At 39.5% G+C, this 25,779-nt stretch overlaps 1 protein-coding gene across 1 annotated transcript in view; it reads right to left on the bottom strand.

Moving 5' to 3' along the window:
- Window positions 1-24,552, bottom strand: part of DOCK8 (dedicator of cytokinesis 8) — a 330,991-nt gene extending 306,439 nt beyond the window's left edge. The window contains 1 exon segment of the mRNA XM_043978441.1: window positions 24,373-24,552. Within this exon segment, the coding sequence (XP_043834376.1) occupies window positions 24,373-24,425 (53 nt within the window). The 5' untranslated portion in view covers window positions 24,426-24,552.
- Window positions 24,553-25,779: the final 1,227 nt, after the last annotated feature.

Here is a 25,779-nt window from a genome sequence, read left to right as displayed (position 1 = left end):
AAGGCACTTAATAAATGTTTACTGAATTGAATTGAACCTCTAATTTGCTCCATGTAATCTACTATGGACTACGGAAGCCAGACAACTGTGCTTATTAAAACTGTGTGCAAATTATGAGTGGTCACTAAGTGAAATTAAGACTCTTTTATTAGTAAAATAGATGAGCTTTAGAACTTGACTGTTGTGATATGTATTTTGGCTGCTTAGAAGTCTTTTCCAATTCTGCTCTAGGTACTTAAAATTGCTGTATAAATGATATCCTAGTAAGTGAGGCATATAGTCAATCTGCAATTAGAAAGAACCTGAGCATACAGTTTTGTGACTTAATTAGGTCCTTTATTTCTCCTTTACAACATTCCTAATAACTCCCTTTCAATAATTAAGTCTTTACTCTCCATGAGAGCATCACTGTGGCTCATGGAAAGAGATATTTTGCTGTTGTTCAGTCATTTCAGACTTTTTGTGACCCCATTTGGAGTTTTCTTGGCAAAGATACTGTTGTGGTTTGCCATTTCCCTCTCCAGCTCATTTTATAGATGAGAAAACTAAGGCCAACAGGGTTAAGTGACTTGCCCAGAGTCACACAGCTGGCAAATGTCTGATGCCACATTTGAATTCAAGAAAATGAGTCTTCCTGACTTCAGACCATGTGTTGTATCTACTGTAGTACCACTTAGCTGCCCAGAAAAGAGATATGGTACCATCCAAATCTAAAAGGCTGTGGCATCAGGGGCAGCTAGGTGGTACAGTGGATAAAGTACCAGCCCTGGAGTCAGGAGTACCCGAGTTCAAATCTGGCTTCAGACACTTGACACTTACTAGCTGTGTGACCCTCGGCAAGTCACTTAACCCTCATTGCCCTGCCAAAAAAAAAAAAAAAGGCTGTGGCATCTACTAAAGTAGTACATTAATCTGAGTAAAAAATAAAGCCCACCAATACTTAGAAAAACCTTTTTTGTTTTATTTTGTTTGGGGGGGGGGCAATGAGGGTTAAGTGACTTGCCCAGGGTCATGCAGCTAGTAAGTGTCAAGTGTCTGAGGCTGGATTTGAACTCAAGTCGTCCTAAATTCAGGGCCAGTGCTCTGTCCACTGCGCCACCAGATGCCCCTCGAAAACCCTGCTTTTTGATCCTGAACTGATTCCTTTTCCTTGGTGACCCTTTGGTTTGCAATGACCCTGAATTTGTCTTCAAGCCTTGCTGGGATAACTTAGCTGCCTTTGATCCAATAATCTATAGAACTCTTCTTGGACCTGCTACTTTGGACCTAGATTCTGATTTTTGCCTAAACTCTTTTCATAGGATCATATATTTAGAGTAAGAAAGGGACCTTAGAAGTCATCTAGCTCAACTCCCTCATTTTATAGAAGAAGAAATTCTAGGAAATTAAGGAGGTTAAGTGACCTCCTTAAGGCCACAAGGAAGTAATTTAGAAGGGGTGGGATTTAGTAAGCAGAGCCAAGAAAACAATAAATGTAATGACTACAACAATGTATTGGAAAGATGAATCACCACAAAACAACCAAAAGGGGATATTGCAACATTTATAAAGACCAAGCATGAGACCCAAAGAAGATACCTCCCCACAGTCTTTTGCAGAGGGGGGAGAGCCATAGGTGTAGAACCTTGTATAGATTTCCTGATTTTTTTCAATATGTTGATCAGTTTTGTTTACTGTTTCTTTCTTCTTCCTCTTTTTCTTTAAAAAAATTCTTTGTTAGGGTAGCTAGGTGGCACAGTGGATAGAGCACTGGTCCTGGATTCAGGAGGACATGAGTTCAAATTTGGCCTCAGACACTTGACACTTACTAGCTGTGTGACTCTGGGCAAGTCACTTAACCTCAATTGCCTCCTCCCCCACCCCCCCCCCCAAAAATCTTTGTTATATGAGATGCCTTTTTGTGAGGGAAGAAGGCAAGCAATACCAGGGGAAATTTAGGCAATATAAAAATCAAACATATCAATTAAATTTAATTTTAAAAAAAGAAGGGCTGGGATTTGAATCTAGATCCTTTGGCTCCAGATTTAACTCTTTCTACTGTATTATGATGCTCCTCAAAAGTTACTTACTGCCTGTAGACATTGTAGCACTCTGGGTAGGGGGACTATGTCCCTATAATCACAATTAGTATGATTTTTAGCAACACCAAAAGGCCTAGCTACAACTATCCTATAGTACTGCATACTGAAATTCCAACACTGAAGTCACTTCTTTGGGTTAGGGCACATTAATAATAAAATGTTAACATGCTACCTTGCATCATTCATTAAAATCTTGGTGCAGTTAGAGTAATAGTGTCCAATTCAAATAGAAACAGATCCTTGTAGGCCACATATTGACCCACAAATTATCATTATCTTTGTTGTATTCTAATTTTTATTTCCTTTGTAAAACATTTCCCAATTACAATCTGGTTCTGGCTACAGGAGTTTTACTTGAGTTCGTCACCTCTGAATTACAGTATTAGGTTAGCTGATAAAGACAGAAGTCACAGGGAATGAAAAGAGCATATGGAACAGGGAAATTTGATTGGATTTGGGCAAGAGGAAAAAGGTCCATGAAATGTTCTAGAACATTTGGTATTGCCTGGGGAAGGCCACTGGAGGTCCAAATGAGGTAACGCAATGTGGGGGAATCAATCATCCAGAGGGAGTAGGAAGTAGGGTGGGAGTGTGGAGAAACGTCTCGCAAAACAAATGATGCTGTTTTATCAATTTTGTCTAGGGCTAGCTGTAATTGAAACTCTCGGGGGAAGAATTGGCCTTTGCGGGGACTTTTATTCCTTCAGACTCTCCTTATTACCTTTATCATGAATTCTCAAGGATTGAACTTTGCAGATTATTTAAATGCTTAAATGGTTAAATTCTCCTTGCAAAATATGAGAGCTAACATACCAAAAATAAACTACATAAATAAGTATGCTAAGTTTCTTATCTGCATAATCCTCTGAGAAATTAGCTAACTGTTCCAATTTTCTTCATGCAAGAGAGGAAATAATAGAATTTTTCTTTCTCAAAGATCACATATAACCTGTTTTTGGTCAAAAATAATGTTGATACTAAATTTTCCAGAATTTCTTTTGCATCACTTAACATTTAGATATCTTCTAAAATCTTCTTAGAAAGTTACTTCTCATAAAATGGTTATTATTTTCAAAGGAGAAAAGTAGCTGCAATTTGGCACCTTACCAATGTGTTGTACCTCTGGGTAAGCAATGTTTCACAACCTCCCCAAACACTCTCCTATTACAAAATCTGCATTAGTTTTCAAAGGCACTCTTTGATAGCATTAACTAGCCCTGCCTGTCACGAGTGTAGAACTTCCCCAAGAAGTCCAGGTAGACACTCATCTATATATAGTCATCCTTCAGCTTGAAAGCTATCTCCCTAACAGCGGCAAATTGCAACGTGAAATCCCCATTCTTACACATCCCTTTCCCTGAAGTTTAACATCCCATAGATCGTATTTCTATGCCAACAGCAAACACAACCAGGTCTATAAAAAAGGGTCACTTGGAGCAGCTAGGTGGTGCAGTGGATAGAGCACCGGCCCTGGAGTCAGGAGTACCTGAGTTCAAATCCGGCCTCAGACACTTAACACTTCCTAGCTGTGTGACACTGGGCAAGTCACTTAACCCCAATTGCCTTACTAAAAAAAAAAAAAAAAAAAGGGTCACTGAACTTGGCCATAGCTCATCTTTCATGAAAAGATCTTCAAGCCTGTCATCATTTGGGAACATGCAGGTAGAAATCCCTCCTCTCTCTTTTCTCTCCAATTAACTCATAACTGACATGGGTATGTGTCTCATAAACTGTTTCTGGTGTTTCCTAACTGCTAAATTCCTACTTATGGTTTCTAGTCCCGAGGGAGACAGTCCATTGTGCTTATACCCCTTAGTATCAAACATCAAACAGTCATTGATGGTGCTTTACTACTCCTCACCTTATATACCTGCTTTGTTTCTTTTTGCCTCTTTCTTGTTGCCATTTTCTTAGACTCACTCAGTCCTTTTTCTTCTCTCCTCTTAAGTCTAAATCTTGCACTCAGTAGTGGAAGCCTGGAGTATGTCCAAGCCTACATAACGGCAATCCATGATAAAGAGATTGCAGGCACTGACTGAATTTTCTCTTCAGGCCCCCAAGCTTGCTCCTTTGAGTAACACACTCAGCTGCCATTCTCTTTGACCCTCTCGAAACATAGTTCCATCTATGGAGAGTACTGAAGTGACATCTTGTCTCTAGCAATAGAATCTTGAGACTATAGAAGCATAACAGGAATTAAAACTTGGATCATACAGAACATCTGGTACAATCCCTGCATTTTATAAATGAAGAAACTGTCCCTTAATTTCTCAGTGTCCCTCATGCAATTATTTGCTGATCTGCACCACTAGAGGCAATTTCCACAATGAGAGTTGCCCCACACTAATGAAATCACAGACCTGGTCTTTTACAAGAATAAATTAAAGGGTCAATTTCAAACAATGATTATGGGGGGAAGCTAAAAGAAAGTATTGATTAAAACTGAATACTGTGAAATTATAATGAGCAAGCTTGATACCAAAAAGAGATATAAGAAGGCACATTCTATGTGCTGTGACTTCTCTCTGAAGAGGTAGCGGACTATGAATGTTGAATATTGCACATGTCAAACTTTTTTTTTTGGTATATTAATTAGTTTTGCTAAATTCCCCTCCTACCTTTTGTTGTTCTTGTTGTTGTTCTTTGTTATAAAGAATAACTATCTGGAAAGAGAGGAGAGAGGAATACACTGGGAAATGTAGATAATGTAAAAGCAAGATAGCGATAGCTTCTAAGGTCCCTTGGCACTAAATTTATGATGCTATAATCCAAAAGAAACAATTTGAAAAAGGAAAGATCAGAAAGATCTTTGGTACAGTACTTTATTTATATGGACTTTTATGATTAGATAACAGTCTTTTGTTCTTTTTAAATTTTTTTTATTTTGTTCTTATAAATGGTACATTGAATCTTCCCATTCGTATTAATTTATTCATTCAAGAAATATTTATCAAGCTCCTCTTCAGAAAGGTACTGTGAAGGTGCTATGGAAACACAAAAAATAAGGACAATCCTCTCTGAGAATGCTTATATTCAGAAATATGAAATGAATATATTTCATTGCTTGTATATTCTTTATCATACTCGTTATATACTTCAGGAAGATGAAGGCGGACTTAGATGAACTACCATATAAAGACTAATAAACTATTAAAAGATAAATCAGAGATGGTGATGAATTTTAGATTTTTTGGGAATAAAATTAATGGGGGGGGGGGGCAGCTAGGTGGTACAGTGGATAAAGCACCGGCCCTGGATTCAGGAGGACCTGAGTTCAAATCCAGCCTCAGACACTTGACACGTACTAGCTGTGTGACCCTAGGCAAGTCACTTAACCCTCATTGGCCTGCAAAACAAAACAAAACAAAAACAAAAACAAAAACAAAAACAAAAAAACACCAAGGGAATTTTAAGATGATTATTAGGACTAATCTAAAACCATTTTTTAAAAAAGCTTTAAAACAAAGTGCCTGAAAGTTTGTACTTTTGTTATCTAAATCTGGGTATATTTATCAAATTATTCTTGAACCCTTGTATTTGCTGATGGCTTGGATGCCCCAAGATTTAACATACAAGGTCTTTCTTGCTAGTTTCAGGGTCATTCTTTGTATTAAGTACTGTGTCTATGTAAAAACAATAGGAATTTTATTTCCTTCCTAATTGTCCAACTGTTTTTCTCTTTTCTCTTCACTGCCAAGCTTTTTTTCAAGAGTGCAGTGCTATCCACCTTCCTCGCAACTCCCCACAATCTAACTTCCTTCTTTACTCCCCTGCTCTACTGAACTTGCTCTCTCAAAAGCTACTAATGATGTCCATCTTACCAAATCTATTGGTCTTTTCTCTTTGGTATTGAAGAACCCTGTTCCTGAAAATACATCCTCCATTTACTTCTGTCATTTATCTCTCTAGACCGTCTTTTTCTATCTCCTTTGATGTTTCCTTCTCCTCTCACTACCTAACTCCAGGCATTCCCTATGTCTCATTCCATTGTTCTTATTTCCACATTTTCTTCTGTTTTAAACAAGGTAATTCATTTAATAGCTTCAGTTATCATCTCTATTTGGATAATTCCATAATTCATATCTTTAGTCTTTACCTTTCAGTATAGTTCTATGTCCATGCCTCCAACTGCCTCCCAGACATATTTAGACTCAACATGCCTAGGACAAAGCTCATCATTTTCCTCAAAAATCAACTTTCCTTTTTGTGTCTGTGGCACTATCATTCTTCCAGTTTACTCCTGAATTGAAACTTCATCATCATCTTTGACTTTTCCTTAGAATCTATGCTGAGACTTAATTTCTTTTTTTTTGTTTTGTTTTTTGGGTTTTTTTTGCAGGGCAATGAGGGTTAAGTGACTTGCCCAAGGTCACACAGCTGGTAAGTGTCAAGTGTCTAAGGGTGGATTTGAACTGAGGTCCTCCTGAATCCAGGGCTGGTGCTTTATCCACTGTGCCACCTAGCTACCCCCTGAGCCTTAATTTCTTCAACTATAAAATAAGGAAGTTGAACTAGGTAACCACTAACCTCTCTCTCAGTTCTAGATCTATGGTCTATGACAAGTTAGTCATCAAGAGACATGTTTAAAATTGTCTCTAGAATCCATTCTTTACTTTCCATGCCTGCAGCCACCACTCTAATCCAATCTCTCTTCACTTAATGCCTCTATTATTGTTTATCAATTGTATTTGCTATTCCACCATTAAGAAATTTTCATATAAAACAAAGTCTAGTCTCCTCAACTTGGTGTTCAATTTCTCTGTAATCTTCCCTCAATTTTTCTTTGTATTCCAATCTTCCATAACTGCCCTCTATGAAACCTCTTCTTTAACTCAGCTGGTTTTCTCATGGTTTGCCCCAATCCCCACACTCATGACTTCCTTCATGTTGTTGCTCATGCTTCCTCCCTGTATCTTCTATTCAAGAAGTAACTTTAAGACCCAGCTCATCTCACCTTCTAGAAGTTCAATTATACTTAAGTCCTTATATATGTAACATTCATTTTGTTTGTATTAATTTCCAGGGTTTTTTTCCTTAACAGGAAAGCCAACTTTTTGAAGGGGGCAAGTTCATTGTATTTCCCTTCCTTTTCATGGTGCTAAGTCTAATGCTCTGTATAGGGTAGATGGTGAGATGATGACTCCCTCCCTCCCAGCCCCACCTCAGTGTTAGTAGGCGTTTTTAGCTATTACCATTCTCAATGCAAAGTATTTATACACACACACACACACACACACACACACACACGTAATGTCCTGAGTAGGCAAGTGAGGCTGGTAGTAAAATAGGACTTACATAAAATATGAAATAGAACTTGTAGAAATAGGCAGAGCTGATAAATCAGGATATTCACTTATGTACCTCAGAATCTGTCTGCCATTACTGTTCCACAAAGGACTTAATAATAGGAGAGATTCCTCTGAATAGAAACAATAGCTTAATGGTTCATCCAAAAGGGTATGTGAATCTTAAAACAACAGAATCTTGGTGTTGGAAGGAATCTTAGAATCCAACCCCTGAAACCTTCTTTTAACCTGTTTATATCTGTGACTTGTACAACCCCAATTGTAAAGAAGCTTTACTTTGACCTTTTTGGAGTTCATCTTCCTTAAATTCTCAGAGGTTTTGAGAGAGGAACATTGAGGGCATTTACAATTATTGCCTTATTAGCTAGGTTTGACCTAGCTAATTAGTTTTTCATTTAAAAACTTATATACTATGCAATAGCATGTATGTTTAATATAATATATAATTTGATGATAATATTTCATAATATTGACCAATAATAATAATACTAATATTACTGGCTTTCAAAATAGTGTCATTTCCCTGTTGATCTTTCATAAGAGTATCTATTTTATTGTAACCTTGTCTTAGATCATGGCTGCTACTTCTGCATTTCAGAATTCAGCTGAAGAATAATAAATTCTGCTCCACCCCATCATTTTTACACCATTTAAATCCTTATTTGTGTGTGTTTGTATATGTGTTTAAACATGAATTCTTTTGAGTTCTAATGCATTCAGCCTTCCTCTTCTGTTTTATGGGCAAGTTCATACCATTAACATTCAAGGTTATAAATGTGAAGCTTCTACCCCTCCCCCCCGTCAAATTACATTATGAAAAAAGGAACAAGGAAAGAAGGAAGGAATGGAGGGAGGGAAGGAAGATAACAAGGACTTGGTAAGCAAAATTTGTTTTGCTTAGAACAATAGGATCCTACCTTTCTTTTTCTTTAGGATGTTATACTACTAATGAAGATATGCTCTAGGTTCTGAAGGCAAGTGCCAGAAATGTTTTTGAACAAAGATGGCAGCACTGAAATAATTTAAGTGGGACAAACTCCTTTTAGATGTATGAGCTCTGGTACATGGGTTAAATGTTGTACAGATGACAGTGTATAGGGTTAATCAATGATCAATTTGATGAGCTTACATGGGGTACAACTTTGTTGAGGACTTCCAAAGCATCTCTCTCTCTTTCTGGAGAGTACAGATATGCCCATTGGCACTACATTAAGAAAATTTGAATCTCAGAACCTGAGATGAATTAGTTGTTTTACCTCTTGGGAGTATGGACTCTTGTAAAGGTGTTATCCTTTTGTGCTGGATTACAGAAGAGAAAACAAGCTGCTTTATAGATTTTTCACTTTTTGGTACCTTTCCCCATCAGCCTTTCTACTAGAGAGATCCTAGGAGAAGTTATGGTGGATCCTCCCTTATGCACCTTGCTTAAAATGGCTACTTTAATAGCATAGGTACATATGTCATTGCTTGTGACATCTGAGGGGAACTATTAGACAATCTCATTCCTGAACCACAGCCTCCAAATTGGAGGAAGCCAGAGAATTCATGGGCAGCACTAGACTTGAGGGTAGCCTTGTGGATAAACCCAAGTTTAAGGCTGTAAGTATACGGCCTTCTATAGAGAGAAAGGTACTCTCCAGAGAAACATGTCCAATGTTGCTGTTACTGTGCATATGTGGCCCCCTAATGCTAAAATGACAAGATAAAAAACCACAAAGATGAAAATCAACAAGGGATGAAAAAACCACAAAGTAGAGGAGAAAGCAACCTGGATATTACATGTAAAGATAGTTTTCAACATTCATTTTTTTAAAAGATTTTTGAGAACCAAATTTTCCTCCCTCCCTTCCTTCCCTCCCCAAGACAGCAAGCAATCTGATATAGGTTATTTATGTGTAATCATGTTAAACATTTTCACATCAGTTATGTTGTGAAAGAAGAATCAGAACAAAAGGGAAAAAACACAAGAAAGAAAGAAAAAACAAATAAAGTGAAAATAGTTTGCTTTGGTCTACATTCAGAGTCTATAGTTGTTGTTTTTTTGTATTTGGAAAGCATTTTCTGTCATAAGTCTTTTGGAATTGTCTTGGATCATTATATTGCTGAGAAGAGCTAAGCCTATCATAGTTGATCATTGTCCAATGTTGCTGTTACTGTGTATAATGTTCTGGTTCTGCTCAATTCACTCAGCATCAGTTCATGTGAGTCTTTTTTTTTTTTTTTGGTGAGGCAATTGGGGTTAAGTGACTTGCCCAGGGTCCCACAGCTAGTAATTTTTAAGTGTCTGAAGCTGGATTTGAACTCAGGTCCTCCTGACTCTAGGGCTGGTGCTCTATCTACTGCGCCACCTAGCTGCCCCAGTTCATGTAAGTCTTAACCTGGATATTTTTCACTCCCCTATTACATTGAGATATTCAAACAGTATGGGTGCTTTGGGAAGGTGGCTACATTTATTTCCCTTTCAGAGGAGTAGAAGCTGTCAGGAGGTCTTTGTGGGATTGAAGGAGGACTCATCAAAATGTTGAAGTATTGCCTTTCTAGTAGTCTGAGTTCAACTCCCATAAAAAGAGAATAAAAACAAAGGGTTGAAATTGAATCTGAAAGACTATAGGACCCTGTAGAAAAGTGGGACCCACTAGAGAAGGATAATTGCATTGATTATTTATGGGCTATTGTGGATTCTTTGCATTTTCTTCATTTTTTGTAGGGTGAAAAAAAGGTTGACCTGTACCTTGATACTTGCATTGTTATCTTGAGTGCTGTTATCTATAACTATGAAGACCTAGACATAAGCTATGTTGAACATTTCTCAGAGTAAACTTTGTTTGAGGAAATAATGAAGAAATAATAGCCTCTCAAAAAAAAGAGAGTAATATTTGTGAATTAAGCCTCTAAGGTTAGACCTGGCCCAGGACCTGGGGGCATTGGGCCATGCCTAACAATAGTTACACCTCTTACATGTTACTTTACCATGTTTTGGGAAGGGAATATGGAAATAAAAGACTCTTTCAACTCCATAATCTCTTGAATCATGGCTTTAAGAGAGAATTGAGGCTTTGTAGCTGGTAGCCTAGAGGATACTTTTCTCTCTCCCTTTTTGGCACAAACATCTATGGAATGTTTTTTTCTTCAGAATACTTTTCAGTGTGTTGTGAGAAAGAAGCCAAAAGGTAGCAGCGCTTCTTTGTAAAGGCTGCCTGAGCTGCTTCTGTGCTTTAGGGGGAATACCAAGGCATGACTGGCCAAGCATCTGATGAAACATGGGAGTGGGCAACTATACTTGGGATGGTTCCAATTTAGTGTGGGAGAGAGGGAAAAGAAATTATTTTTCTGTCTTCAAACACTGAGTAATACTAAAATGCTGTTCTCTTCTGATTTATTGAACTTTTGCTTAAACACCAACAGGACCAAATTTTCATCTTAGAAGTCAATGTGATAGCATAGCCTAGTAGATATGGCACTGGACTTGGAATCAGGAAGACATGAGTTCAAGTCCTACCTCAGATACTTAGTAGCTATTTAATTCTGGGCAAGTAGACTAATCTCTCTATCCTTCAGTTTCCCAATCCATAAAATGAAGAGATTGAGGGGGCAGCTAGGTGGCGCAGTGGATAGAGCACCAGCCCTGGAGTCAGGAGCACCTGAGCTCAAATCCGGCCTAAGACACTTAAGAATTACTAGCTGTGTGACCCTGGGCAAGTCACTTAACCCCAATTGCCTCACTTAAAAAAAAAATGAAGGGATTGGACTCCATGGCCTCTAAGACCTCTTCTAGCTCTAAATCTATGGTCTATGATGTTCAGTTTTCTCATCTGTAAAACAGTAATAATAATGATACTTGCACTAACTGCCTTATAGGGTTGTAGTTGTTATGAGGAAAGTGTTTCATAAACCATAAAGGGGTACAGAAATGTGAGTTGTTGTTGTTTCTCCTTCATTCTTTTTTCTGTTGTTTTGTTTGTTTTGTTTGTTTTTTGCAGAGCAATGAGAGTTATGTGACTTACCCAGGGTCACACAGCTAATTAAGTGTCAAGTGTATGAGGCCGGATTTGAACTCAGGTCCTCCTGAATCCACTGCACCACCTAGCTGCTCCCTGTCCTTCATTCTTTTTTTTTTTTTTTTAGTGAGGCAATTGGGGTTAAGTGACTTGCCCAGGGTCACACAGCTAGTAAGTGTTAAGTGTCTGAGGCCGGATTTGAACTCAGGTACTCCTGACTCCAGGGCTGGTGCTCTATCCACTGCGCCATCTAGCTGCCCCTGTCCTTCATTCTTGAATGATCTGTCTCATGACAGATGTTATGACATGCAGTGAATTGGATTTAAGTGAGGGAGGGTTGTGCAAAGTCAGCAGCCTCACTCTCTCCTCCAGAGTCATCTGGATCCACTGGGACAAGATATGTATCAGGATGACTGGAGATGGTCCCATATGTTTGAGGCAATCAGGGTTAAGTGACTTGCCCAGGGTCTTAGTAAGTGTCAAGTGTCTGAGGCTGGATTTGAACTCACATCCTCTTGACTCCAGGGCCAGTGTTTTATCCACCGAGCCACCTAGCTGCCCCAGAAATGTGAGTTATTATTAAGAGAAAGAATGAGATGATGATTAGCATAGCACAACAGGCTCTATCATCTCAGATTCAAATTATAGCTTTGCCACTAACTTGGAAGTTACTGAGTCACTTTCTCTCTCCCAAAAGAAGAGAAAACCATGTTATCTGGTCTTTGTATCTTAAGAATACTACAAGGGGCTAATAGAGCATTCTGAGCTCCTTAGAGAAGATGGTATTAATGGATTGGTTATGTCATAAAGGATGATTCACAAAGCGAAAAAGAACAAAAAAATTTTTTTTAATAGCAGATACTCTCAAACCTATTATCTGGGTAAAATGAGCATAATAAGTTACATAACAAGTAATTTTATTTTGTGATTAAAAGGAGATTTTAATCACCTTTCTACAAAGCACCTTATCTAAAGGATCTACTGTCAGAGGAATTAGGGTCATAGAACTCATCTCATCATCCCCCCCCCCATTTTACAGAAGAGGAGAGTAAAATCCCAAGAGATTAAGATAGTTGGCTAGAGATACATAGATAGTAAATCATAGCTTGAGGTTTGGTGCTCAAACCCAGTTCCCCTAACTCCAAATCTAGTACTCTTGCCAAAGTGCCCTTATCCCAAGTTACTTTAGATTGGTCAAGTAAAGCAAAACACCATTCAGTTGGACAACTAGCATTTAGTAAGTGTGTACTGTGAGCCAGGCACTGTGGCAAGTGGGAGGATACAAAGAAAGGCAAAAAACCACAGGTTTCTGGTCAGTCAACTCAAATTTTCAAATAGAGCTGTGAACTCATCCACTTAAGAGCTCCCTCCAAAGATGCCAGTCAAAACCCATCCATGCTTGCCCATGCTAAGGGAGCCTAGTCTATGATCTCACAAAAATTTGCCCCAGGAAGTCCACCCAACATGCTGAAGGTTTTCCTCACATTGAGAGGTTCCCAGTAGATTTCTTTGACTATTCATTTGGCCACCCCTTTCTCTTTTTAAAATTTTTTTTGTTTTTTTATTATTATTTTTTCTTTTTTTGTCACCCCTTTCTCTTGCCACTCAACCAGCCTATCTTCTCTTTCATCCTTGCTCTTTGGAATTCTTTTGGTGGATTATAAGTCACTCATAGCCTGGTCACTAGGGTTTAAATATTCTGGGTCCTCTAATTCCTCTGCCTAAAATGCTGGACCAATTTAGCCAGCTTTTTCCCCCCTAAAAAGCACATGTTCTTGATACTCTGAAAGATCAGTGGTTTCCTGTTGGTGGAGTTGTGAAAAGATCCAATCATTCTGGCTATAGAACTGTACATACCACTACTAGGTATAAATCCAAAAGACAGTCCCAAAAAAGAGAAAAATACCTATTTGTACAAAAATATTTATAGCAGCTCTTTTTGTGGTGGCTAAGAATTGGAAATCAAAGGAATGCCCATCAATTGAGGAATGGCTAAACAAACTGTCATATATGATGGTGATGGAATGATATTGTGCTATAAGAAATGACAAGCAGGATGACTTCAGACAGGCCTGGAAAGACTTGTGTTGAACTGATTTATAGTGAACTTAGCAGAACCAAAAGAATATTGTACACAGAGACAGCAATATCATTTGATGAAGAACTGTGAATGACTTGACTATTCTCAACAATACAATGATCCAAGACTAAAGGACTATTGATGAAACATACTATCCACCTCCAAAGAAAGAACTGATATCGACGGAACAGATTGAAGCATGCTATTTTTTATTTTCTTTCATTTTTTCTTTTAATCAAGTTTTCTCGTACAAAATGACAAATATGGTAATGTATGGTACATAATCATACATGTATAATCCATATCTGATTGCTTGCCATTTCAGGAAGCAGGAGGGGGAAGGAGGGAATGAGGGATAAAAATTAGAACCCAAAACCATAAATAAAAATGTTTATTATTTTTTTTAAATCAGTGGTTTCATTAGTGTAAGCATGCCCAATGGGAGTGTGCTACAAACCAACTGGACAAAAGGAGGAATTAGATGAAGAGCTCTGGAAACAGAACACAGAACTGTCATGGAGGCACGGTATGGTAATGGTGGAAGAGTACAACTCTAGGGACACCTGCTTTGACTATTCAGCTCTTTACAATCCTCCATGTTAATTTCATTCTCCCAAAGCCAGAGGAAGCAATAAAGGGGAACTGCTATTCTGGACACGATTCTGACCAAGAAGGAAGAACTGGTTGTTGAAGTACAAGTGATGGAAACTTTAAGAGGAAGTGACAGCTACATCTCAAAATTTGTGACAGAGACTCATACCATAGATTTTGAGATTACAGAATTCAAACAGTTCAGAAAACAAATAGGTAGAATTCCATATCCTGAAACTCTATAGCCCAAGAGAGATGGGAAGTTTTCAAAAATGAAATTCTAATGATACAAACAGAAATTACTTTTAAAAGGAGGAGATGTCTAAAGAGACTAGTGTGGATATACTTAGAATTTCATGATCAGCTTCTATTTATTAAAAGACAAATAATGGCAGATAATGGAAGAGGAATATAAATGAGAGATAGGATTTGTAAGAAGAATGGGGGAGGAGGGGTTGGCACAGCTAAGTGGTGCAGTGGATAGAGCAACCAGTTCTGGAATCAGGAGGACTTAAGTTCAAATCTGGCCTCAGACATGTACTAGCTGTATGACCCTGGGCAAGTCACTTAACCCCAATTGCCTCCCAAAAGACCAAAAACAAAAGAGAAGAAGGAGAAGGAGAAGGAGGTCAAGGGATATTAAAGCTCAGAATAAACTAAGGTTGGCAATTATGTGTACAACATTGTCCCAGGATGTGAAACTCCCTAGAAGACAGCATATAACACATAGATAGTCAGCCTTAGAGTGAGGAAGACTGAGGTTTAAATCCCACCTCTGATGATCCTGGGGAGTCAGTGACCTCATCGGCAGAAAAGTTGTAGATGGACATTGGCAGAAGTTTTCTTCATTGAGAACTCCCTACCAACACCAATGAAATCTCAAGTCTAGACAAAAAAATAAAATAAAATAACCCCCTACACACACACACACCACACACACACTAAGTGATACTAATAGCCACAGAATAATTTTGTTCTATTCTCCCTCTTTGGGCACAGGGTGGATAGGTCTACAAAATAACTAATTACGTGACCTCAAGAAAGTTCCTTCCCCTCTCTGGGCTTTGATTTCCAAATCTGTAAAGGGAGAGAATTGAACCAAATAATCTCTAGGGTCCCTTCCAACTCTAAAGTACTATGAATGATATATTTTTTGTAAGATTAATCTCTCTCTCTTTAAACTCTGAAGAATGTAAGCATTCTCTCTTTTAGACTGTTCCTTGAGAGAAAGAATTATCTTTTGCCTTTTGTTTGTTTGTTTGTTTCCCCAGGCACTTAGTGTAGTACCTGCCACATAGTAGGTGTTAAATAAATGGTTATTGACTGACTGACTCTTCTCCTAGATAGTTTTTTCCCTATAGACCCAAGAAGGGGCAAGAGTCTATGAATTAGGAAAATTCTGAAAAAAAAGTACTATCCTTGTCAGCAACACAATTATACTTTGGTATGTCAGTCAGTCAACTAGCAAAAGACAGTCCCATAATTTAAGGAGCTCATAGTGTAATGGAGAGACATGTAAACAACTATGTACAAACAGGGGAGCTAGGTGGCATAAAGTGTCGGGACTGAAGTCAGGAAGACTCATCTTCCTGAGTTCAAATCTGGCTTCAAACACTTACTGGCTGTGTGACACTGGGCAAGTCATTTAACCCTGTTTGCCTCATTTTCCTCATGTGTAAAATGAACTGGAGAAGGAAATGGCAAACCATTCCAGTATCTTTGCCAAGAAAACAGCAAATGGGGTCACGAAATGTTATACACAACTGAAACAACTGTATCTATCAATAGTTGTTATATAGAGATATATAGATAGCAGCAACTATCTATATATGAATCTAGGGTAATTGTAGAGAGAAGGCATTAAAGTTAAGAAGGACTGGGAAAGCAATAAAGAAAAACAGTCCTCACAACATGGTAGGTTTTAGCACATATAATTTGTCATGCCTTCTAAACTAAACAGGGTCCCCACTACTGGACTGTAATTTTTTTATTAATCTCTAATTAAATTTCACATAATATGCTTCCCAGTACCTATTCCAAACCTTCTCTTCTCTCAGGCCCCTGGCTGGACCAGCCTCTCAGCAGGTAACCTAGCCACTCAATCTTCTTTACTTAAGTCTATGAGAATGAGATAGCTCTTCTTATCAAAGCTATCTTCTCTACTTGGGTTTTTGATCCCATACCCTCCTGTTTTCTGGGTCTTTGTTCCATCTATCACTCCCTTTCTTTCTCTTCTTCAATGGTTCCCTTTCTAATAGATATTTCTGCTTTGCCTACAAACATGCTCAAGTTATGGTATAGTAGAATGAACACTTACTCTAGTCCCAGGACCTGAATACAAATGCCACCTCTGTTATTTATCTATGTAACCCCTTGGGCAAGTTACTGGGCTTCAGATTCCTTATATTTAAATTAATAAGGTTGAACTAGTTGGTTGGCCTCTGCAGTCCCTTCCAGCTCTAAAACTTCTTCTAGAAATTCTATAATTCCTTCTACTTTTATACAATCATCCTATATTCCTTTGCTGATAAACTTAAATGAGTAGTTTCTACTTGCTGACTTCATTTATTCATTGACCATTCACTCCTCAACACCCTGATATTTCTTTGCTCTTCATCACTATCCCAAAACTGCTCCTCTCCATGATGACTACTGACATTAATTGCCAAAAGATTTTTCTCAGTCATGTTCTGTCTTGACCTTTCTGCAGCATTTAACACTATTGACCATTAAAATGTGAGCTCCTTGAGGGAAGGGACTTTTTTTTTATCATTAGTTAAATTGCTAGGACTTAACATAGGGCCTTATACAGTTTTGGTTTTTTGTGGGGGGGGGGGGGGTTTGCAGGTCAATGAGGGTTAAGTGACTTGCCCAGGGTCACACAGCTAGTAAGTGTTGTGTCTGAGGTCGGATTTGAACTCAGGTCGGATTTGAACTCAGGTCCTCCTGAATCCAGGGCCTGTGCTCTATCCACTGCACCACCTAGCTGCCCCCGGGCCTTATACATATTTAATCATTTACATGCTTGTTGACTGATTGACCACCTCTTAAGAAATTTTTAAAAAGACAAAACACCTGATACCAACTTGATTTGGACTTCTGTTTTATGCTTGCTTGGATTCCAATTTGGATTCTTCCCTCTCTCCCCCAAAAGGGGATGGCTTGCCCTTGTATTCCATACTTGCCCTAATGACTAGCATATTTTGGCCCACCTAACTAGAAATGTGTTTTCAGGTCCTAAGCAGCATCTCCAGTTTACAATTCAAACTGAATATGTCCAAAAGTAATCTCATCATCTTCTCACCAAAACTTACCCTTCTTCCCAATTCCCTATTTATGTGGATGTTGTTCCTATTCACCCAAAGCTCAACACCTCGGTTATTTTTTTTTTTTTAAACGGGGCAATGGGGTTAAGTGACTTGCCCAGGGTCACAAAGCTAGTAAGTGTCAAGTGTCTGAGGCCAGATTTGAACTCAGGAACTCCTGAATCCAGGGCCAGTGCTTTATCCACTGTGCCACCTAGCCGCCCCACCTCGGTTATTTTTTAATCTTTCTTCTTCATAATGTTCTACATGCAATCAGGTAGAAAATCCTACTGAATTCTACTCTCCCTGTATCCTTACTATCACTTCCCTTCTTTACACTGACACCTCCACCACCTGGTCAAGGCCCTCATCAACTCCTGTTTGGACAATTGTAAAAATTTCCTATCAACTGGTCTCTTCACTTTCATCTTACTTCATCTTTAATCCACCCTTTGCACCATTGTAAACATAATTTTCTTAATGCACAGGTCTTATCATGACATTCCCCTGTTCAAAAACATTCAGTGGCTCCCTATTTTCTAAGCTATGAGCTCTTTAGTCAGTTATTTATCTATCATTTGACTCCAATTTAATTTCATACTATTTCTCTTCATGCACCCATATATTTCATGTTCCAGCCCAATTAGATTAGTGATTGTTTTCTGATTTTGTCCTGCATCATCCAGCACCTGTGCATTTGTGCAGTCCCTGTCTCACAACTGGAAAAATCTTCCCTGCCCTCTCTGTCTGTTGAAATCCTTCTCTTACGAGGCACAGTTTAGGAAACACTTGCTCCACTAAAACTTACCCAATCCCCACCTCTACCCCCCAAACTGAAAGTGACCTTTCCTTTCTTCAATTTCCTAAGAACTATAACTTTCTCTGGACTTCCTCTTTGTATTTCATACTCTACTTTCTTTCATATGTGTTGGCTCATTAAATTATAAACTCCTTGAGGGCAGGCATGGTATCATTTTTCATTTCTCTATCAGATCATTGTATAGATGATATGTGTGTATGTATGTATACACACAGAGAGATATTCTGTTTTCCCAGCATCTGGCACAATGTCTTGTTATATAGTAAGCTCTTAATGCATGTTTGTTGTTGTCTACTATAAACTTAGATTTGTTATGGAAATATTACCATAGGTATGCATGGCCTGGCTCCCCTCCTCCCCATTATCACCACACTGGGCTGGGCTATTCTAAGATTGTGTTTGTAAGGGGGGCAGCTAGGTGGCGCAGTGGATAGAGCACCGGCCCTGGATTCAGGAGTTCCTGAGTTCAAATCCGGCCTCAGACACTTGACACTTACTAGCTGTGTGACCCTGGGCAAGTCACAACCCCCATTGCCCCGCCAAAAAAAAAAAAAAAAAAAAGAACGTGTTTGTAGAAAACCACTCTATTCACGAGTAGCAAAGTGAAAAATTCCTCATTTTGGAAAAGTCTGCTTCTTCCTCCAGGAGTGGATGGGAGGAGAACTATGCATCATGAATAATGTACTTCTCTAATTTTACTATATTTTTCTTCTCAATGTGTACAGTAGAAAGTATGTTGAAATTGGATTTGGAGTACCTGGGTTCAAATCCTGACTCTGGCACTAGACCTTGGACAATTCACTCAGACTTTCTGGGCCTCAGTTTCCTTATCTGCAAAATTAAAGAGTAGGTCTAAAGTCTTTTCTAGATATAAATCTAAGATACTGTGAGTTTAGTATTTCTTGTTATCAGGGCAAAACATAGACAGTAGGGTATAATATAAAATTAAAAGATGTGGGCTCAAAACCTACTTCTGACTTACTAACTGTGTGATCTTGGGCAGGTCATTTAACTTTGGTTAAGTGGGACTTGACTTCCTCATATTAAAACAAGGAGGTTGTATTAGATGGAATTTAGCTCCAGAGCTAAAATCCTATTATTTTGACTGGGCTAGAGGATAGAGGACCTGGCATGGGGTCAAGAAGGGGACTTGATCTTGGGTAAGTCATTTAACCCTTACTTGCCTCAGACAATTCCCTAATGAATTAACTACTAAGACACAGACAGAGTATGATATATATCAGTTTCCCAAACTGATAAAGTCTCAGATCTTTTGTGTATTCATGTATTTTATCAGATGAAGCATTTTGAAAATCCTCATCCACTTTGTTTCTTCTAAGAGATCACAAGAGGAGGGACTTGTCTCATCTCGGCAGCTAGATGGCATAATGGATAGAGCCATGGGCTTGGAGTGAGGAAGCCCTGATTTAAAATTTAACCTCACACATTTATTTACTTATGTGATCCTGGGCAAGTTGTTTAACTTCTGTCTGCCTCTGATTCCTCATTTGTAAAATGGGGATAACAATAGCACCTACCTTCCAGGGCTGTTGTAAGGATCAAATGAGATAATAAATGCAGAGTGCTTAGAACAGTGCCTAGCACATATAGTATTATATAAATATTTTTATTGTTCAGTTGTGTATAACTCTTCATGACCCCATTTGGGGTTTTCTTGGCAAAGCTACTGGAATGGTTTGCCATTTCCTTCTCCAGTTCATTCTAAGGATAAGGAAACTGAGGCAAATAGGGTTGTCAGGGTCATACAGCTAGTAAGTATCTAAGGCTAGATTTGAACTCAGGAAAATGGGTCTTTCTGAGTCCAGATCCAGCACTACACCACCTAACTGTCCACTAAAATATTAGCTATTGTTATTATTTAAACTTTATATCTCTGATAAGGCATAGCACAGTACTACAAACTCAGTACACACTTGAAATATTTGTGAAATTGTTGAACGGGAAGAACATTTTGTGGTTGTCCAGTCATTTAACCATGTCCAACTCTTCATGATCCTGAGTATCATGGCATGGCAATACTGTCCATGGGTTGGGTTTGGTTTTTTGGGGGTTTTTTTGGCAAAGATACTGGAACGGTTTGCCATTTCCTTCTCTAGTGGATAAAGGTAAAAAGAGGTTAAGTGACTTGCCCAGGGTCACACAGTTATTTGTACACAGTATCTGAGGTCACATTTGAACTCAGATCTTCTTTTTTTTTTTTTTTTTTTTTGCAGGGCAATTGGGGTTAAGTGACTTGCCCAGGGTCACACAGCTAGTAAGTGTTAAGTGTCTGAGGCCGGATTTGAACTCAGGTCCTCCTGAATCCAGGGTCAGTGCTTTAACCACTGCGCCATCTAGCTGCCCCCGAACTCAGATCTTCTTGACTCCAGGCTTGGCACTCTATCCCCTGAGCCACCTAGCTACCTCCATTACTACATTTTGTAGTAATCTGTAAATTCTGACAGGTGGAAGAAGAAGCAAGGGAAAACACCTGGCAAAGGACTGATAAACTTGTTTCAAGTTCCATCTTTTATAACAAATTTAAGTCATGAAATTTATGTGTGTGTGTGTGTGTGTGTGTGTGTGTGTGTGTGTGTGTATGTAAAGAAAAACATTCTCCTTGTGTTCAAACACTTAAGGTGCCATATTCTTTTGGGGGTAGGAGTGGGGATAGGGACAGATTCATGCAACTCTTGGTATGGAGATACCTTCCACTCATGAAAAACTGCAACATATAGCATCAGAGAACTGTTTGAACATTAGGTTATATGAATTGCCCGTGGCAACACAGCCAGGATATGTCAGAGGCAGGCAGGACTCAAACCTAGGTCTCCTTGACTCCAAGGACAGTTCTTTATCCACTGGGCTATGCTGCTTCTCACTATCTCCTTAATTTATTTAAACAGGAGACTAATTTCAATAAACAAGACAATCAACCGGTATTATATGCTACTTTTTTTTTTGACAGACCTGTGATTTCATCAATGTAGAGAGCTCTGAATGAGGAAGGAATTATTTTTTACTAATGCAGATCAGCACTTTCTCTGCAATTTATAGTCTTAGAGAATTGGCTGGGACAATGAGAGATTTCTGTGTCACAAAACCAGAATGTGTTAGGGATGGGACTGTAACCCAGGTCTTCCTTGGTTCAGAGGACAACTATCTAACTACTATGGCTCTATTCAATGGTGATGTAATAAATAAAGAAAACTAAATCTGTAGTGTATCCAATGTTATACTTGGAGTCAGTAAGTTCTGTGTTCTAATGTCTCTGACAGTTATTGTGTGACCCTGGGCAAGTCACTTAACTTCTATTTGTCTCAATTTCCTCATATTGGCAAATGATGAGATTAGACTCCATTCTAAGTCCCTTCCAGCTCTAAATCTATGACTATGAATGACTGTGACATTTTCCTCTCATATTAAATTTGTACAAAGCTTGTACTAAGGTCAGCAAATTGATCTCATCATTCTAATCACTATCAAGTCTCTTCTGTCCCATTCACAAAAAAGACTGAAAAGGGAAAATTAAATACAACACACACACACACACATATATATAGTTATGTAATATTAGATTTATTATACTAATGTGATATTAGTATGATTGTATTAAAATAATATTAGTATACATGTATTAAATATATAATACATGATCATCAATCACTGCCTAATTATTAGATAAGCCTTAATATTTTAATTTGAGGGAGAAGCTAATTGGTCAGTGTCAAATATTCTATTTTTAATAAATGTTTGGAATACCCTGGTTGGAATGAAATCTGTCAGTACAACAATCCCCTGATATCTCCTCAACCCTCTCTGTGTCTATGGGGCTCCAAGATATAACTGGTGGCCTTCAGTCTCTACCTGAAAACTGCCTTGTTTTCAGGGCCTACTACTAATGCTGCTCTCAGCTTTGACCTCCCACCCATTATCCTTTGGAGCCTTTAAAATCACAAGAATGAAAGGCAGTGACTTCCACTGCCCACTGCAATTCATCTCTTCTACTGTGATTCTTGGCCCTGGGCAAGGCCATTATTCTGGAAGATTCCACACACCCAGGAGATACATAATTGAAGATACAATTGATGGACTTTGTGCTTTGAGCACCTCTTTGACATTAATTATAGTCTCAAGCAGCATTTTTGGTCTATATTAATAATTAAATTCTTTATGTAGATGGGAAAATAATAGTACATGAGCGAAATGGCTTATTCAAACCTTCCTCGTTGTAACTAAGCTGGCAACAAAGCTGAATATGAACTCTGGAAGCTCCAGGCAGGCTCAGGCTATGACTTCTAATTGCTTGTTCTTCTAAGCAGTAGTAAAAAATCTAGGCCTTCTGGACAAACGGTGCTTTCCCAATTGAGGGGGGAGCGGGGAGGAGGGAGAGGGAAGTAATTTGTTATCTATCTACTCTTTTATACACTTAGCTGAAAAGAATCTTTAAAAAAATACATAGGATCATAGTTTTAAAGCTAGAAGGGCATTTAGAGGACATGGAAGAAAGGAATAAGTTAAACAGATTCTCTAAGGATAGTTTTGGATTTTGACAAGATTGGGCATCTCAAAAAAAAGTCAATGTTTTGATAGGTTAGTGACAAGATGAGACATAAGTACCAACACCACACACACACACACACACACACACACACACACACACACACACACACACACACACACACCTCCAAGTCAGCAATTTTCAGTGGAGAAAAAACTGCAATGTAACTGCCAAGGGTGAAAGTGTGCTTATATTCGGTCTCTCTTTACTTGTATAATAGCAAGGCATAGATATAGCAAGCAAACTGGCTTTAGAGTCAGGAAGACCTGGGTCCAGATCCGGCCTCCACCACCTGAGTAAAAACAAGAAAAGTCACTACATGGTCCAATGTCTTAAGTAGTTCTTTAAGAATATAATTTTGGGGGGGGCAGCTAGGTGGCGCAGTGGATAGAGCACTGGCCCTGGAGTCAGGAGTACCTGAGTTCAAATCCGGCCTCAGACACTTAACACTTACTAGCTGTGTGACCCTAGGCAAGTCACTTAACCCCAATTGCCTCACTAAAAAAAAAAAAAAGAATATAATTTTTTTAAAAAGAAGAGAAATTACAGACTGCTGCCATGGTATGGAGTTGGGAGTGGTTTCCAGTCCACAAGTTCCCTACACCTATGAAATCATAGGTCAAAGGAAAAAAAAAAAGATTATAAACCCTGGGGATAGGAACGGTGCTTTACTTCATTACTCAGTCTACACAAACCTTTTTTAAAATGCCCTTAGATACTTGCCAACCCTTTTTGTTTGTTTAAATGTAGAATTTTTTAAAAATCACTTTTTCCACTTCGTAGCTTCTCTTGAAGAGGGTATAAAAATAGCAATGGCAGCAGGAGTCAAGCTATTTTTTGAAATGGCAAATCAGAAAGGATAAGTAATCGCCTCCAATCCTCCCACTTCTCCTCCTTGAAATGATCTCTCTCTCTCTCTCTCTCTCTCTCTCTCTCTCTCTCTCTCTCTCTCTCTCCTCTGTCTCTGTGTCTCACTGTGTCTCTGTGTCTCTTTCTCTCCCCCAGAAGTTTCCAAGTGACTCCCCCACCACCAGAGCCCTTTGAACAACAAATCGCAGGACCCGGCTGTCACTGCCCTAACATCAAACTGCTGGGTGAAGGATGTCCCTTCCCTGTTAAGCCGGGATGGGTTCTGCCAAGAGGGGGCAGGGCAGAGCATGGTGGTGGAGGGATGGGGGTTGCTATTAGGAGAATAGCCGGACAGCGCGGGAGAAGGAAAAGCTCGGGACTGAATGACACTCGGCGGGAGGGAATCGGGTTCCGAGATGAAGAGTTTTGGGAGATGAAGAGTTTTCTGTTTCTAGCCGCCGCCGAGGGAAATGTATCACAGCAACAGTAAGGAGCGGTGCGTATCGCCCGGGAGAACGGAGTTAAAGCACCGCTTTAACATGAATCCCAGTAGGGGATTCCTCCAATGCATACACAAAACCCACACGCACACACAGATAGGCACACGCACGCACACAGGACAGGCGAACTCACTCATCCAGGCTTGCAAAAAGTCGCTTGTTGCTCTTGATTGAGCTGGCTGGCGGGTCCCTGGGCTCCATGGTCTTGGGGCTAGTGGCCCGAGGACCAGCGCTCCAACCGCGGACAAAGTTTGTCTGGGAGTCTGAGGGACTGCCCTTACCTGTTGATCCTAAGGGCGAATGCCCTGCGCTCGGCGGTGGGCAGCGTGGCCATGCCCGGCGCTCTCTCCTGCGTGGCGTCTAGGGTCCCGGGTTGGGCAGAAGAGGGCGGTGAGCAAGAGAGCAGCGGCAGCCGGGCATGCTGAGGGAGAAGTGAGCCTCATCTGTCAATTCTGGGTGGAAACTTCCGCATTTTCACCTTCACTGAAATCACCCTGGGGGAGGGATCAGCCTCCCAGTTGCTGCTGGCTGCCAGCTAACCCGGGTCTGTCTGTCACCTTCCTCTTTCACGGAAACCTGAGCCCAGAAAACCCTTGGAGTTTTCACTTCTTCAGGGCTCGAGGCGAACACACACACACACACACAGTCATGCACACACACGTACGCACGCTCCTTCCCTCTCTCTCCATGGGAGACAATAAGTCTAACCGATGGGTGCACTATCAATAGCAGTTGGATTTGTCGTCAGTGCAAACTCTTTTCTAATAGTCTCTTCCTTCCCACTTTCTCCCTTTAAATAGATCTCAGCCAGAACTCAACATAGGGTCTGCCTCTCCCATTGCCACTGATGGGGTGATTACTTGGTGCTGGGAAGGTGGGGTGGACTTTGTATGCTATGGTTCCTAAGTCAAAACTGTCCCGGGAACCTTGGCAAATATACAAAGCCTATACCATACATTTGCCTTCAAATCTGTGACTAGCCTATCATGTTAGCCAAAACAAAGCCCATACGTCTGTCTGTTTGCCTCCCGTTCTTTGTCTCTTCCTCTCTCCTAGTCCCTCTCCTATTCTTCCTTTCATCTCCTTATCATGTCATCTTTCCTCTCTAGTCTCTCTCCCTCTCATTCCCTCTATCGTATTTTTCACTCACCTCTTAATCTTTCCTCTCCTCCCTTCTTCCTTTTCCCTCCCTCCCTCATCCTTTCTTATCTTTCTATTTCCCCTCCCAACTCCTCTATCTCTCATATTCTTTCTCTTATCTCCCCCTCAATCTCTCAATTCCTCTCATTTCTCTTCCACTCTCAAATCTCTCATCCTATCTCCTCTCTCTCTCCATGGCTCTCATCTCATCTGCCTATGTCTTTATTTCCCCCTCCAATATCTTTTGTAAGCAGAGGGAGAAAAGATACTATTTAAGGTAAATTATATATGAATGTTTACTGCAATTATGTCAGTCAGTCAGTGTCCATTAAAGAGCAGGCTAAGTTAAATCTATACCGGAAATTAGGCAAATGAGGCAATCAGACTGATAAAAGGAACACACACAAACAGCCTTGAGGTAAATGCTTTTCTTTAGAATGTGTGATTTGGGACTACATTGTATTCCACTCTATTTTCTGCTTTAGTTGCAACTAGCTAAAATTCAAATCCAGATTTCTGCAGGGTTAGTTCTTACTTGACAAAGTCAT

This window comes from Dromiciops gliroides, chromosome 1, assembly GCF_019393635.1.
Source record: "Dromiciops gliroides isolate mDroGli1 chromosome 1, mDroGli1.pri, whole genome shotgun sequence".
In the NCBI taxonomy this organism is placed as follows: Eukaryota; Metazoa; Chordata; class Mammalia; order Microbiotheria; family Microbiotheriidae; genus Dromiciops; species Dromiciops gliroides.
This window is presented reverse-complemented; position numbering and strand designations above follow the sequence as displayed.